Source organism: Calonectris borealis, chromosome 1, assembly GCF_964195595.1.
Source record: "Calonectris borealis chromosome 1, bCalBor7.hap1.2, whole genome shotgun sequence".
Classification (NCBI taxonomy): Eukaryota; Metazoa; Chordata; class Aves; order Procellariiformes; family Procellariidae; genus Calonectris; species Calonectris borealis.
In genome coordinates this window covers 187,854,921-187,872,240 of record NC_134312.1, presented here as the reverse complement: position 1 = coordinate 187,872,240, position 17,320 = coordinate 187,854,921, and the positions used below count along the sequence as shown (strand labels likewise).

The 17,320-nt window shown below is 44.0% G+C and overlaps 1 protein-coding gene across 10 annotated transcripts in view; it reads left to right on the top strand.

Moving 5' to 3' along the window:
- Positions 1 to 4,873: 4,873 nt before the first annotated feature.
- TSC22D1 (TSC22 domain family member 1) overlaps positions 4,874 to 17,320 on the top strand; it is a 102,508-nt gene continuing 90,061 nt past the window's right edge. For 5 of the 10 annotated variants that reach the window (XR_012671759.1, XR_012671752.1, XR_012671755.1 and 2 more), the window contains exons 1-2: positions 4,875 to 5,364; positions 6,017 to 8,874. Coding sequence is in view for 6 of the 10 variants with exons in the window: in XM_075139422.1 (XP_074995523.1) it covers positions 6,050 to 8,874 (2,825 nt within the window). In the remaining 4 variants the exon portion in view is untranslated. Of the gene's footprint in view, positions 5,365 to 6,007; positions 8,875 to 11,379; positions 13,263 to 17,320 lie in introns of those variants that run through there. The other 5 variants (XM_075139423.1, XM_075139416.1, XR_012671786.1 and 2 more) reach the window with 5 other exon arrangements.

The following is a 17,320-nucleotide window of genomic DNA, read 5'->3' as shown; positions in this document are numbered from 1 at the left end:
CCCTTTCCAAACAGTTCAACATTATTTCATAAGAATTAAAATATGGACTGAAAAATGTCTCAGTAGGCGTTTTGGAATCAGTCAGTGAACCCAATCAACCAACTAACCAGCCAACTAAAAACAAAACAAGAAAGGAAGATCAAGACTTGACTTGAACTTTCTAAGAAAATGCAGAAGTAGAATTACAACTTTTTCAGAGCTGAAAGGTGAGAATTTTCTTAGGAGTACTTCTCTAAGAAGGAAGAAAAAAATTGCATACATCTTTGCAAATCAACTTAGAGACTACAGTCAGCAATATTAATGAACACAGAAAAGTCTTCTGTCTAAACTAACCATGGCAGCTTCATATCATAGAAAAATCTTTTCATTAAAGTTTTTAAAAAATTATTTATGAAGCAGTCACACAGGATTTAAAGCACACATCAGACTGATTTGCCATGATTCTGACCATCTTGAGTGAAAAACCCATAGTGTTCCTGGTTTTGGTTTTGTAATTACTCTGTACAAAGACATAAACTACTGCATATGCTAGGATGAACGCATACAACTGTGTCAAACAGTAAAGGAGCTAAAGAAAGAAAATATTAAAATACTACTTTTTCGGGTATCCTCGGAGAATCTGTGGTGGCAACAAGGCTTGTTGTTTCCTGTCCTGGTTTTGGCTGGGATAGAGTTAATCTTCTTCCTAGTAGTTGGTATAGTGCTATGTTTTGGATTTAGTATAATAATGTTGATAACTCACTGATGTTTTAGTTGTTGCTAAGTAATGTTTACACTGATCAAGGACTTTTCAGCTTTCCATGCTCTGCCAGGTGCACAAGAAGCTGGGAAGGGGCACAGCCAGGACACCTGACCCAACTGGCCAATGGGGTATTCCGTACCGTATGACGTCATGCTCAGCATATAAGGCTGGGGGAAGAAGAAGGAACGAGGGGATGTTCAGAGTGATGGCGTTTGTCTTCCCAAGTCACCGTTACGCGTGATGGAGCCCTGCTTCCCTGGAGATGGCTGAACACCTGCCTGCTGATGGGAAGCAGTGAATGAATTCCTTGTTTTGCTTTGCTTGCGTGCGCAGCTTTTGCTTTACCTATTAAACTGTCTTTATCTCAACCCAGGAGTTTTCTCACTTTTACCCTTTCGATTTTCTCCCCCACCCTATCGGGGGGCAGCGAGCGAGCGGCTGCGTGGTGCTTAGTTGCTGGCTGGGATTAAACCATGACATTCCTGTCTGAAGAAATATTGGATATATGAGAGACAGATCTCGAAATATTTACACTGTGAAGATCTTGTTCTCTTGCACTAACCTGAATGATAAGATTTTAAGGTTGAAATAAGAGTTCTTCCAGACACTCACTCTCCCTGCCTGGCAGCAAGGGCCGCATCAAGCCTATCTGTGCTTGCTCATTCAGGAAGCATGTATATAGGAGATGCAATCCAAGGGGATTCCTCTCTCTATACTGGCAACCCTCCAGCGGTCTTTAGTCTCCAGCTGAGGCAATGACGGGATTGCAGGGCCGTCTGCCCTGTAGTTGTGAGCAGTGACTACAGTGCTAGTGAACAGGGTGCTGGATCCATCCAGTGATGACACAAGCACCTCTGGTTCCAGCTAGTCGATTGATACAGTTCATTAAAAAACAGCAGGTGGACTTGTTTGGAATAACTATTGGGTAATTTCACTTACTGTCCATACATGAAGGTGGTCAATTGTGTTGTGGCTGAATTTTGAAATATTTGGTGTTTTGTAAATGAGGTGTATGATGAAATTTCTTTTCCCACAACTAAGTAACACAATTCGTAGCAATTAAATTATTAATTTCAATGGTTTAATTTTAATTTAATAAACCTTAATGGATATGAAAAGGAATTAAAATCTTTAAGAATCCCATTTTCATGCTTAGACTAAGGCTTACAAAAAATAAAGACAGAGAAGTGTAAGCATATACCTGATGAAAACAGATAAGCAAAGAAAAAAAGGTGTAACATGAAAATGTTCGTATTTACGAACTAAGAAGTACTAAAAAGTTTATAGCCCAAAAGATTACCAACTATTCAAAATGAATATAAGTTAGTGTGGGCAAAATCAGACCTTTAACCAATGACAATACTACCGTTTTAATTCTTTTTCAGGCTTGTTGATGTCTATTAGGTGCATACAAACTTTATAGCTCAATCCTTTTTGAGTTACTTTTGCACAAATTTTTAAGGTTAGAAACAGATTCATCTGCATTCATAGCCTATGTGCTTTAAAAGTAGTTGGACTGTGTTCAAACATTCAAAAAATCATCTTTGAGCTGGGACTAATCACAGAAGACTTAATTCCTCGAGGAAATTGTTCTGGGAAAGTTATAAGCAGACAGAACAGGAATTTATAATGGAAGTTGGCTTGCAACCTCGGGCTCTCATCTCAGAAATGTTTACACATATGAGTATCTCATTAAAGACACACATAAGGCCTCTTGATGCATCAAGCATCAAGACATCGACAGATTGTGGGCACCTTTGTGATGCTTTCCTGAAAACTGACAGGGTTACACGGAGGCTCCTCCCCGTAGGCAGCTCACATTCAGGTACTCTTCAAGCTGTTCCATCTGATCACCAGTTTCAAAAAATAATACTGTCCTGCTCTCAGAAAAGGCAGAATCTTATTTAATTACGTGTCAATTGTTTCGTAGTGTTCAGCACCGTCTGTATACAGGCAGTGTCCTAGAGCCATGGAAGGAGCAAGGGTTGCAAATCTACCTTTCAGGTACCTGGAGACCTGAGCTGAATGTCTGCATTCCAGACATAAAAGGAATTAGGCTGCAAAAGGCAAGATTTTCTTAAAGCCACCCCTGTCCGCACACCCAGTGAGAGCTAGATAAGCTAAGTTAACAGGGAGAGGCAAGATGGAAGGGTGAAATTCAGGAACAGGCTGCAAAAGCTCCCACTGTGTGTGTGACCTTGAATCCTCACCCTTTTCACAAAATGGAGCTAGAAAAACAGCTTTTTTAGTACCTCAGTGATTAAACGCCATGCACCAAACATGGGAGACTCGAATCTCTTCTCTGCCTGAAGGAACTAACATTTACATCTCCCACAAGAACTCTCTAATGACTCAGCTATATGATATAACACCTCAGACTCTCACAACTTCTCTCCCGTTAAAATTGTACTACTCTTCATGATGTGCTTAAATACTCACTGCAGCAAACGCCAAGCCCTGTTTTTTGTCCCGTGCCCTGTTGACTGTCCTAACCAGTGGGCTTCATAGTCAGAAGAATTACAGAATTAGCCTGAGCCAGTCAAGTCCTGCAAACATTTTATTATTCCACGCAAACCAGACCAATTTCAGTGATGTGAGACATCTCCACCTGTGCTTGGAGACGAGGGGCGTGCTGCCAGGAGGCGGGAAACACGAGCAGCTCTCCAGGCACTAGTGTGCACCCTACCACCGGGCTGCTGCAGAAACAGGGAGAGGGTGCGAACCTGTCCCCCTCTCCATAGGAAAGCGGGATGCCCAATTTATCGTGCTCTGAAAGCGCTCTTGGAGAGGGTCCTGCTGATGGGAGAGGTGGAGCAATTTGGATGGTGTGAATCTGTCAGGCTTGTGTGGTATGAGATACCTGCCTACCTGCCGGGCAGCTCTGTGCATGCTAACAGCTACAAGGACGCGAAGGAAAATCTCCTGGCGGACATGCACGCGTCAAGCGTTTTCAGAGATCAGATGGTCGTGGCTCCACAACGAGGAGAAGCTCTGTTTGGGACAGGGAAGAGCTGGAGCAGCCCCACCGTGAGGGGCCCGTCGAGCTTCGCAGCCCAGCTCTGAGAGGGCCATGTGGTCTTTCCTCCCCGGCGGGATGCCAGCACTGAAACAGCGAGGGAAGATTGGTGGATTTAAATTAAACCTAAACCTCAATTCCGTTTAGTAACTTAAAAATACCTTTGAACAGCATCATTTTTGGAGCAGCGCTTCGGTGCGTTTCCTCTCGAGGCCTCATCAGAAGCTCCTCCATGCACACACGCAGGTACACACGTGCCGCTTGTGAATGCAGATGAACAATTCCACCTGACCCGGCCGCCTCCGGCCGTCGCTCCCCTCCGGCACCGGCCGTGCCCCCCGCCCCGCCGCAGCCCCGCGCCACCGACACCGTCTCGCCGCCTCAGTGCGCGCTGCGGCATCAGGCTCGCACCTCCACCCTGCCAACGGCGGGTGCCGCGGTGGCAGCACCCGGGGCCCCCAGTCACCGCCCGGTGACACCGTCCTCCCGCCCCGGGGCCCTTCCCGCCCGGCCGGCTGAGCGGGGGGAGCGACGGGTACGGAGAGGGCGGCGGGCGGCGGCCATTTCGGGGCGTGAGGGGAGTCACCCGCGGCGACCCCCGCCCCGGGGGGTCGACCCGCCGGGGACACAACGGGGAAGGCGGCCCCTGGGCGAGGCGCCTCGGCTTTCCCCAGGCGCGGGGAGAAGGAATGGGCAGGAATATTCTGGACCGAGGGAGGGGAAGGAGAAGGTGATGAATAACTTGAATAAATCTGCAGCGGAGCTGAGGAGAGGGAGGCGGCGGCGGGTCATGTGAGGCACAGTCATGCTGCGGGCCCGGAGAACAGGCAGAGAGGGGCACCTGGGGGGCGAGGCGGCCGGCGGGGAGGGAGGGCTGGCTGGCTGGCTGCCCACCCACCCGCCATAGACATAGCCCGGCGCCCCCTCCCCAGCCAGGAGCGCCGCCACGCGGGGACACCCCCGCCCTTCCCCCTCCCCGGGCTCGGCGCCGCTCGGCAATTTCCGCCACGCGAGCTGAGCCTATTTCCGTCGGCCTCGGCCAGACGGGCTTTATGTCTGCCAGCGGGGCGCGCATGCGTGGCGGCCGCCATCTTACGTTGTCTCTCGCCTGCCCTCCCCTTTGGCGAGCTTTCCCCTCCCCCCTGCAGCCCCGCGCAGCGCCCTCCTCCAGCGCTCCGTGAGGAGACGGGGCCGGGAGGGGGAGAGAGCCGCGGCGGCAGGGAAGCCGGGAGAGACCCGGAGGGAAGAAAGGACGGGCAGACGCGTACGCGGGAGGAGGGCTGATCCCAGGCGCGGTTCTGCGGAGGAAGAGCGGGTGCCGCCTGTTATAAAGGGGGAGGAGGCGGAGGGGGAAGGAAGACCGTGCGGAGCGGAGCCTCCTCCAGAGACAGCCAGACACAGAGGGAGGAGAGAGAGGCTGCCTGGCTGGCTCCCCCTTTCTCCCTCCCTCCTTTTCATGGACTCTCTTGTCGGGCTGCTGCTGCTTTTCTTCCCTCCTTATTCCGTCTCTTTAATACCCAAAATGATTCAGCTCCATGGCTGCCACTGACGGGGATGTCCCTGCCCGGCTCAGCCTGCCGCTGCCGCCCTGCTGTGCGCCAGTCCTGTACGTATCCGCGCTCTCCTACTACTACTACTACAGCGGTGATGGCGAGGGGCGCCGTCCGCCTCGCCGGGCTGCCCTGAGGGCCCGTCGGCTGCCCTCGCCCCGCCGAGGAGGCGGCGGCCCGGCGGCTGCGCCCGCCGCGGAGAGGGCGGTTCTGCCGGCTGCCGGCGAGCCGCGGCGCCCGGGTGAGCCGCGGGGAGGAAGGGGCTCGCCCCCGGGGCCGGCCGGCTACCGCGGGCATTTCCTCCGCTCGCTGCCCACCCCCCGGGAGAGGCGCGGGCGGGGGAGGGGGGCGGCCGAGGAGAGGGGTGGTGGTGGAAATCAAAAGGGGGTGGGGGGAGAGAGGGCGAAAGAAAGTGAATGGTGGAGGACTGGAAGTGTCACATTCAGAGGCGCTAATCTAGAGGCGGCGGAGGACCGGTCCTTGCCCCCTCCCTGTCTCGGAGGGGAGGAGGAGGAGGAGGGGAGGGGGGTGGTGGTTAGCGGCGGTGCCGAGGCGCCTCAGCCCGTGCTCTGCGGGAGCTGGGGGGGGTTGTGCGTGGTGTCTCTCTGCCCTGCCGTGAGCGCAAAGCTAACTGTGTGTGTGTGTGTGTCTGTCTCTCTCCATACCGGGGGACTGCACTCTTAAAATATACCCGATACAATGCACCAGCCTGACTCAGCCGCAGACATTAGTGCTAGGAAGATGGCGCACCCGGCAATGTTTCCTAGAAGGGGCAGCAGCAGTAGCAGCGGCAGCAGCTGCGTTACTGCTCCCACTGCACCAGGTACCGGCGTTGGGAGCGCTGCCCTCTCCGCCGAGGATTATCAGCCGCCTTTGCTGGTCCAGCCGCCGCCTCCATCTCCTGCAGCATCTTCATCAGTGGGTCCACAGCCGACACCCCCTCCTCCACAAAGCCTGAACCTCCTCTCGCAGTCTCAGCTCCAGCCACAGCCTCTTGCACAGACTGGAGCTCAAATGAAAAAGAAAAGTGGCTTCCAAATTACCAGTGTGACCCCTGCTCAAATATCAGCTAGTATGAGCTCTAATAACAGCATAGCTGAGGATACAGAAAGCTACGATGACCTGGATGAGTCCCACACTGAAGACCTGTCGTCTTCAGAAATCTTGGATGTTTCTTTATCCAGGGCCACTGACTTGGGAGAACCTGAGAGGAGCTCCTCTGAAGAGACTTTAAATAACTTCCAAGAGGCAGAGACTCCTGGGGCTGTTTCTCCAAACCAGCCTCATCTTCCTCAGCAGCACCCTCCTCTGCCTCATCACCCACAGCAGAGTGTTGTGATCAATGGAAGCGTTCACCCCCATCACGTTCATCACCACCACCATCTTCACCACCACCATCATGGACACCATCATCCATCGCATCCTGGGGTGGGCAGTGCCCCAATTTCTGGAGGACCACCGCCCAGTCCATCATTTAGAAAACTATCAACAACTGGAAGCTCTGACAATGTTATATCAACTGCACCAGTTTCTGCTGCATCATCCGCTGGTTCCCCGGCATCCGTCGTGTCTAATATCCGCACTACAAGTACTCCTGGCAATTTAGGTGTAAGTCCTGCTACTGGAACTAGTACCTTAAATAATATGGGTGGTGGTAGTTCTAGTGTGGCAAGCAGCATGCTTGGTACTATAAATTTAAGCAACATCACGAGTACTGGTAATGTAAATGCTTTGTCTGGAACTAGCAGCAATGTTAATGTGAATATCTTGAGTGGTGTTGGCAATGGTACGAGTGCTTCCTCTAGTGTCATTAACAATGTTACTAATCCTACTGCAGGAATGGCAGTGGGATCAAGCCAGCAGCAGCCTGCATCTGGCACGTCAAGGTTTAGGGTTGTAAAATTAGATTCTAGTTCCGAACCTTTCAAAAAAGGTAGATGGACATGCACTGAATTCTATGATAAAGAAAACACTGTTGCAGTTTCAGAAGGAGTAGCAGTAAACAAAGCAGTAGAGACGATAAAACAAAACCCGCTTGAAGTGACTTCTGAAAGGGAGAGCACCAGTGGGAGTTCTGTTAGCAGCAATGTAAGCACACTGAGTCACTATACAGAAAGTGTGGGAAGTGGAGAAATAGGAGCACCTACTGTGGTACAGCAGCAAGCGTTTCAAGGTGTGGGTCCGCAGCAGATGGATTTTAGCAGCGCTGCTCCTCCGGCAATTCCAGCATCTAGTATACCACAGAGTGTTTCTCAATCACAGCTTGCACAAGTCCAGCTGCATTCTCAAGAAGTAAACTATCCACAGCAGAAGCCAGGGGTCCAACCTCCTGCACAGGCCAGTCTAACCACTGTTACTGGGGTTCAGCCAGCCCCAGTTAATATACTAGGTGTATCCCCATCTCTGGGCCACCAGCAACCTGCCATTCAAAGTATGGCTCAACAGCAACTACCGTATTCTCAGCCGGCGCAGCCTGTGCAGACTTTGCCAGTTGTACAGCAGCAGCAATTGCAGTATGGACAACAGCAGCAGCAACAGGCAGTTCCTACGCAGATGGCTGCAGGTCACATTAAGCCAGTGAACCAAAACTCTGTTACGGGGGCTATGCCAGACTACATTCAACATCAGCAGATCCTTCAGACTCCAGCCCCTGCCATGCAGCCTGGTTCTACAGGAGTAGGAGCAGGGCAGCCGGTTCCCGTTGCCCAGGCACAGAGCATGCAGCCGTCAGTGCAAGCACATCCAGCCGCTGCCCCAGCTCAGCCTGTAGCACATGCTCCAGCAGCAATACCAGGTGTAGGTACCAGTGGTCAAATGCTGAATGTTGGGCAGCAAGGAAGCGTAGCTGCTGTGGTGCAACCACCATCTGCTGCAAGCCAAATTCCACCTCCAGTCATGCCGTCAACGGCTGCTCCTCCATCTTCACAAGTAGTGCAGCCTGTGCAGACAGGAATAATGCAGCAGGGATTACAGGCTAGCACTTCAGGCCTTCCTCAGCAAATGGTCATTGCTCAGCAAAACACCTTGTTACCTGTACAGCCGCAGGCGCAAGGAGTGGAATCTGTAGTCCAAGGGATGACTGGCCAGCAGCTGCCGGCGGTTAGCCCTGTACCTTCTGCTAGTACTGTTCCTGCACCAAGTCAAGCTGGTTCAGCTGTGCCTCCTGGCATACCTTCTGCTTCTATAGGTTTGGGACAGCCACAGAATATAGCACAAGCTTCGGCTGTGCAGAACGGGAATTTGGCTCAAACTGTTAGTCAGCCTCCTTTGATATCAACAAGTATAGGTATGCCAGTGGCACAGAGTGTGCCACAGCAGATACCGCTAAGCTCTACCCAGTTCCCCGCACAATCACTAGCTCAGCCAGTTGTAAGCCAAATTGAAGATGGCAGACGCCCTACAGAACCTTCCTTAGTGGGGTTACCTCAAGCTGCCAGTGGCGAGAGTGGTGTTGGAGCATCAGCTGTTTCAGATGGCGGTAGCAGCAACATTCCATCCTCTGCTTCCCTCTTTCCGCTGAAGGTGCTGCCATTGACAACGCCCCTCGTAGATGGTGAGGATGAGAGGTAAGACTGCGTATAAATTTATTAAAAGATACACTGTCTGACAGTTTGATTTGCACTAACTTGCAGGTTTCGTTACAGCCGTTCTGTGAAATGAAGCAATGTGATGTTTTTGTTTAATTACAAATATTGTTTCTCCGGTCCCAGTGCATGTAGGTATTATATTAAAATACTTGTTTTTTCTCTTGAGGGGGTGGGTTGTATTGATAATGCTCTAAAACTACTGCGTGGGTAAATTGTGTTTAATAATCTGTGACTGTATATTCCCATTGTATAGAGGAAGACAATACTGTGGAATGTGGGTACGCTAGTGGTGATTGTAGTTTAGATTATTTATTATACTGAAATAATTAATATTTATTCGTAGGTAGATTTTTTTTTTCTTCACAAGCCTAGACTTCATCCTGCCTCAGCTTCTCTTTTTCAAGTATTGACTTTACTCAGGTTGAACCAGTTGTGAGTCTGTGGTGTATGTAGAAGCCTTCTCTTTGACAGCCAAGAGATGCTTTAGGCAAATGAGTATGGTGGGAAAAGGGAGGTTCAGCAACACCATTGTGGCTCTTTAAATTGAACTTGGGGCACTTTTGGTCTTGGTGGTTTTGCTTCAAAGCATTAATCCATTGTGAGAGCCGCTCAGGCCTGCGGAGGGGTGGTGAGCCTTTCAATTGGGTGCAGTCAGAGTAAGAAACTGCACGTTCTCCCACCTTCACCTTTTCAAATAAATGACCACTGGCTGGTCTTAATAGTATGTGCATGTGAGTATTCTCATTTCTTTGACAGTGTGTGCAGAGAAGCTGTATCAGTTGTGAAAGGCCCTTGCGTGTGCAGGCTGAAGTGATCCAAACAGCAGTTTTAAAGTACAATTGTTTGATATTAATTATGCGTGGAAATTCCTCACTGTATTGAGGACCTCTTGTAAATGCATTTCACAAATGGACAGGAAGACTGTGGTGGTTCTCCCAGAGAACTTCTTGTCTAAGAAGCTACATTAATGGGAGAAGTAACTTTAAGATAAATAACCTTCCTTGATAATGTGAGAGAGGACAAAAAAGAACACTAGAAAAGAAAAACTGATGCTCAGGAGGAGACAAAGGAGACCACTTACAAGGTGGGGAAAAATGCCATAGCAATGGGAGGTGAAGTACTTCTTAAATATCTTCTTGGTGCCATAACTTAAATCAGAAGTAATATCAGTGGCCAAACTTCATTAAAAAAAAAAAATTAATAAAATGGGTTGCTGGGAGAGGCTGGATTCTTTTCTTAATATTGAAAATACTAACTCTATCAGCAGTCTCTGATTATGTTGATCATGAGGTGTTGACTGCCTTAGTGGCTTTCATCACATCTTTCTAAGATGCCAGAGAGCTATAATGAGTAGCAGCTTGTCTTCCAGGAGTGCTAGAAGACAAGTTCCAACACTGTTTCATTCTGATTATGTTTTTTAGTCAATAAGTACCTGAAGGTGGTAGAAGACAGATTGAGGTGTTAAAGCCCACAGTGTCACCATTATGCTACTACCAGTCAATTTTCTCAGAAACGTTTTTTGGTTTTCCTTCCTTCGATCCTTCTAAACCAGAACACTAATCCTTCTCTTCAAGGGTCCTGTTTGTGTTTTGGTGGTGTGTGTGGTTTTTTTTGTGGTTTTTTTTTTCCTTTTTTTAACCAACCAACCAAAAAAGTCCCCTAAGCCTTCAGGGGATCCTAGCTGAATGAGAGAATCATAAGCTCATTGATACTCAGTGTTTTGGAAAATGACATCTAGCATGTGACTGTACTGTGATTTTAAGAGCATATGTTAGCTGTTTGTCATGATTGGTAGTTTTTCCCAGAATGTTTAAATCCCTCAGGGTAACAATAGCCAGAAATACCTTCTTCCTCTGTTATTTGGCTAGCCAAAGATCATATCCTTTCTTCTCCCATGCACATTGCGTCTTTGTTCAATCTGTCATCTCCAGGTAGACTATACTTTTGTTTAGCTGCAGTTGGAAAAGCATTTAGAGGCTTTACACAGAGCAGGATATGACTCTATTAAATGGAGACCAAAAATAATTGTGTTTTTTTGCATGGCAGTAGTGGTCATGTCACACTTGTGTACAATTAGGTAATTTACAGCAGCACTTCTCCCTGTATATCTGCCTGTAGCATTAAAAACTTAGTGAGATTTCCGCTTCTATTTCTGCTTCCAGGGGATCTCAGGGCAAGGTATTATTTATATTGTCATCTTGACTGGAATTTCTTTTGGTCTGGAGCTTAGACCTCATTACTCACTAAAGGCAGTGCAAGATACGCTGTTATTCTGCTTGGCTCCTCACTTTTCTGGCTATTGGATGTCTCTGGAGTTCTCTTGAGATTTTTTGCCTGTTTGTTGGATTATTCCCTGTTTTACAGGAGGTAAAGTGTATTGTACAAGTACATAAACAGTTAAGCAGGTATACTGTAAATATGCGTGTATGAAATCCCCATTTCTCTCTCTCTGTCTCATGTGCACACACACATCTATCACTGAAGATTTATATCGATACATCCCAAGTGATTCTAAACCTGGCAAGGGAAAAGGTAGGAGAAAGAAGTGAGTAATGACATAATTGGGCCAGTGAAGAAGCTGTAAAATTCCATTTGGTGTGCCTTTGAAAAAACATCTGACCCAGGTAATACCTTGTTTAGATTAACTCCCAGCTTTTGTTAAACCTGTGTGTAATTGCGTTTAAAGACCGCCAGTATCTTTAAATCTTCAGCCCTGTTCAGTTTTAAAACACCATTTGCAGCTCTTTCTATGCCTGTTATCAGGGCATGGCCTTTTAAATATAGAGAGTGTGGAGTGTATCTGCTTTGAAAACTGTATTTCCCCAGTTTGAAAACCTTTATTTCCCCAGTATGAATGATTTTTTTTTTTAATCTTCACTATGACTTGAAATAAGAGATATTAAAAATGAACTGCTTGGCAGGATGCCATATGGAAAATTAATTTGCAAACTTTATTTATTAAAGAGAGGGTACAAATAATACTGTTACAGTTTCTGTATTAAAAAAAAAAACACCACACAACAACAAAAAAACCCTACCCCTAGTTCTTCTGACTAATCTTTCTTCAGCCTGTTGGGTATGCCATAGATGTTTGTATGTTGGTAGATTCATCATCTCTTCTAATATTTCAATCTACAGAAATGCAGGCCAGCTTTTTGGATGTTGAGTATCTTTTCTTTTTTTTCTCCTTAGCTTGAATCATGGTATGGACTCTTTTTAGTGCGTGATTCTCATATAGTTTCTTGGATTTGCAGCAGTTACCTTGATTTATTCAGTTCAGTTATTAAATCCTGTCAATTTTAGATATGGTCTTTTGAGCTTAGTATTTAATCTCTAGAACTGTAGAAGAGGATTTCTTTTATTTTTATGCTTTTGAAACTTCAGTATGGAAAAATACATAGTTACATTGCAGTGAATTCTTTTGTGTATTTATACTTAGTGTTGCAAAATCAGCTTTACATCTTCTAGACAGTGCTTTATTATGCTATAGATGCTTGCAATAAGATTTTGTACAGAGTTGTATAATTCTTAAATTACCTGTAAAGTGAAAACTTAAAAAAATCAATGTATTTTACAGCATTTATAAAGGCTGCTGTAAGTGAATTTAAAAAAACTTAATCTGAAACATTGTTTACCATTACTCAAAAGCAGATTTTGTGAATGAAGGATAAGAGAACTAATAACTGTCTCCTTGTCCTTGGCAGCATTTCCTGTAGAGTTGCTTTCATTCTTTAGTCTGATGCAAGTTGTTTTCACCTGTTTGTGCATTTCATCCAGCAGTGAAGCAAAAGAGAAAGGAAGAAAAGGTGATGATAAAAACATAAAACTGACATAGAGATTTGAAGTATTCTTTATTATCTGACAATCCTCATAATTTTCTTTTTGAAGAGAATTTTTTATTAAAAGATCCCTTTACAGCTGGACAGAGGAAAAAAAAAAGTGGAGGAAATGTTTTCTGTATGGGATGTGTGTTTTGGCTTGTTATTAAATCTGTGGAGAGGCTGGAAGATGAAAGCTGAACGTGAGAATTGAAAGACTTGTGAACAGCCTTTGAGAATCTCTAGTAGTAGTAACTAGCTTGTAAACCAAGAGTACAGTCAGGAAATTGGATGAATTTTCATCATGTATGCAAGTATGTAGTGGGAAGGTTGATCGGGTACAAACGAGATTTTTACAGATGTAATTTAATACCTGTTGAAGATGTTAGTAAGCAGTATTGAATGAACATATTAAAGTAGAACTAGAAGTTTCAATTAAACATTATTTTTGATGCGGTAACAGCTTATTTTGTAAGCTGTTTTAGAGTTTACATGGGCTTTTTTATTTGCTGCAAGTTTTGCTTCTGTGTATTTGATGAAAAAGGGAGAAGATACTTTTTAGAAGATAAGAATTTATGCTATGGCTTAGCATGGATTTATGGTGGTATTTTTTTTTGGTTGCATCCTAGGGGCAGTGTTGTTATTTTCCATTTTTCAGATTTTAAACTTGCTTCAGAGTCTTGTCACTGATTTGAAAATTGCATAACTTGAATTCTAGGAGATTGACTTTTTTTAAAAAATCTGTTCATATCTTCGATTTGGCTATTTATGGAACTTGAAAAAATAGTTATCCTCTGTAATGGAAAGTCGCATGAGTAAAAAGAGAGCGCTTTGGTAAGAAAATGTGGTTGCTGTTGTGTCATGCTGACAAGTCCAGCTCTCATTTCATCTGATGAAATAAAATACCTATCATTGGTAGAATTGACTTTGTTAGCTCTCTGCTCTAAGTAAAGAACAATGAAGAATTCAGGGTCTGCACCTTGTATGTCTGCTGGCCAGCTCTCTCAATACCTGTTTGGATGGACCTTTCTCTGGTGCCTTTTATAGATGCATTTTCTGCATGCTATGATATGCTTTGAACTAAGGATTGCTACAGTGCTTGGTATTGCATTGTCTTTAAAGACAGGAAGAACCAACAGATTTCAGGGGGTTGTAAAAGTGGTAATTTAGCACTTAAGATAAGGCAGATTGTTGGACATGCTGAGAAATGTGCCTCTCCAATGGATAACGTGATTTCCAGAAAATGTTCCTTAGCACTACAGTTTTGGTTGCTCTTTGGAAATTGTCAGTGTATAAGCAGACTAAGTCATCTATGTATGTGTATGTAAAAACAAACAGACAAAAGGTTTTAGAATATTTAATGTTGAAAAGCAATCTTTGTTACTGTCTCAGATTTGCATTCTTTACATTACAGGCTAATCTGGAAATTAGAATTGTCTGTTTGTCAGTCTGTGTATTGGTAGTGAAGTGTTTCAGCCTTTATAAGTTACTGTGATCTAGATAATGTCACAATAGACTAACGACCGTAACAGTCAGTGGTAAGCCAGCAAAGTTACGAGGGCAGGAGGGGAAAATAATTAAAAAAAAATCCCCTCCCCTCCTTCCCCCCAAAAAAACCCCCCAAAACAACAAAAAAACCCCAAAATATATCTTGCTTAAGTGTAAGTAAAAAGACATGTGGATAGCACACCTATGCTACAAAAAACCACCTATAATAGTGCTGTTCACTTTACAGAGGGTAATAAAGTAAATAAGCCTTTTCAGACTTGTCTCTAACAGCTTAGGAAGTAGATCGAGTTGTAAACAGTAGTATTGCTGATAAAGTCTTTTAGAAGAAACTACACACACCTGAATATCAGTGTAATAATAGCAAGTGTATTCTTGGTATGACCTTTTTAGGAATAATTTGTGATCTGGGTTTGCAGTTTGGTGTAGGTGAAATGTAAACGAGAATAGAAAAGAATAGTGTGTCTTTGTTCTCATTGATTTAATGCACTGGTTCTTTTCTATTCTTGATTAATTTATGAGACTAAAATGTGCTGTGTGTAAGAAGTATTAAACTTTAAGAAATGACTGAAAACTTTTAAAAAAAGTGGGCCTATACCTTTCTTTTACTGCACTTAGGCCACCAAAGGCAATGCTATTAAGCAAAAGCATGCTTTAACAGCAGGGACTAAGGGTAAGATTATTCAGTAAATTATTTCATGGTAATGATCACCATAAATAAGGAACTAGTTTATTCTCAATGTGATTGTACAAGAAACCATAGCCTAAAGCTAAGATGGAAACAGCTCTTGAGTGACTGGAGATACCACTTTGTTCATTTTAGCCTGTTCTACAGCATTCACAGTTACGAATTGCATGATGGAAGTGCAGCATAATTACGGTATCAAACTGGAGAACTTGGTCATCCTTCTGGCTTTAATGTCTTGCAACACTTTAACTCTTGGTCTGTCTTTAGAATTTACTAACAAAGATAGTAACTGTGCTACGATCAGTTGTGGTGTATCAGATCATTTTGTGCAAGCCTCCAAACACCTATTATGCATTATCAGTGTTTGAAGCAGGATTTGGTTTGTGGTTGCAGTTACATGCAAAAGTCTCTATCTTCCACTGAAGCTGGATAGAGTTTCCTGAGAGAGAGATTTAGAGGTTATGCATGTTTGGCAGGCAGGGGTTGTAATGATCCCATACATGCAAATGGTAGAGAGTATTGCCTGTGGTAGTTTGGGTATTTTATCACTGTTAGTTACATTATGGACTAAATGACTTGCTAGTACCACTAAATGAGGACTTCTGACTTTAGTGCTGTGCAGAAATTAAGAATAATACTCATCATAGTTCAGATACAACATTACGCTTCAATAACTGAACTTGTTCAATTTTATGAAACTTTTTACACTTGCAAAGTAAAATCTTGAACACTTGTTTTGGTAGAGTAGAAAAGTCACAGTAAACTTGTTCACCATTTTTCTTTGAGCAAGCAATTCATTTGTTATTACACTTTCTTTAAATTATTTTGGCATTATTTTTCGTACTTCAGAAATGACTCCTGAATTTTTTTTTTTCTACTCCACTGTCTTGACGTACACTTCCTGGTCTTGACTTTGTCCAAGTTGTTATAATGCTTTTGGTAATTTAATCTTTTTTTTTTTTAACTCAGCAATTTTCCAGAATTTCAGTAAGAATTTTGTGAGTACGTTGGAATAATACAGTAGGAAGTAAAGCAGTTTGAGGTTGTTTTATCATTAAGGATTAGAAGTTTAACACTTTTTTGAAGCTGACTGTAAACCTTGGAGAGGAACAAATGTATACCACTGATGTTTGTTTTTTATCAAGGAAACTTTCAGAAAACTGTGCTTTGAATTTATTTTAATAAAACTTGACGGGTAGCTTGATCATCTGTTTATATGCTTTTGAATAACCTATTCTTTTGACTATAGTGGAGGAGTATGGTTTTATAAATTGCTAAAACGGGCAGCAGCAGATCTTCTGTAGGTTTAAACTTAACAGAAGGATATGGGTGGGCCCACAGTCTTTAAAAAAAAAAATGTAGACAGTATTTCTAGTAAGGTATAGATTTGATAGCAACTGGAAGTTGGTTGTAGAGTGTTTTCTAACCTGCTGCTGAAGTGTGCTAAACTACTTGGCCAGGCAAATTGTTTGAGCTTGTGTGTGACTTAAGTACTTGTCCAACTTTCTGTTTGTCTGTCTGTCTTTTTTTTTCTTTTGTTGTTTTAATTAGCATGGATGTCCAGCAGGAACTTTTCAGGGCTCTGACTTCATGTGTAATCACGATTTGAACTTATCCAGCGGTGGCTTAAGCAATGGTATAAAAGTATTGTGCTAAGTATTAGGGACAGCACTGAAAGCTGCTGAAAATGTGGATACACATTCAACAATGGTCTTGGTGTCTTAATGCATTGAATAATTGCTTTTTTTACTACTATACTGCAATGTAGCTCTTAAAGATGAGTTATGCAGATAAGATAATTTCAGCACGCAGTGCTATTAGTGTATGCTTATTTCTGTATCCTCAGCGTTACACTTGATACATTCCTGTAAGATCAGAAGGTGCAAATCAAATGTAAGTTACACCTTTTTTTTGTAGATATTTTTGACCTTTTATTTGTAATCCATTGTCTCATGGGTCAGTAACAGTCCTAGTTATTGGTAACCAAGTGTTAATCTTTTTCAGTGCTTGCATATCTAGTCAGTAGTCCTTTTAACAGCGTAAAGTTTCTGAACGTAGTTGCTTGTGCTTGGTTTAGAAATGGTATTTTCCTTTAGATCGTTGTAAACATATGTATGATATAGAAATACTTTTTAATGTTTTTGCAGTAACTTTGAACTCCCTGTGTGATGTAGAGGCATGAAATCCCTGTCAAGATGAGAGAAAACTCAAATGCCTTTTAAGCTTCCTCTGACCTTCACTTCACCCAACTTTGTCACAGTTGTGCATAGATGAAACAGAGATGATGACTGACAGTCATAACTTACATATAAGAAACTGAGGAAGTGAAAGAATTCAAAACATAATCATACTAAATTTGTGTTTCCATATATTTAGTGCTGTTATAGCTAGTAAGGAAGATTGTGATTAAAAA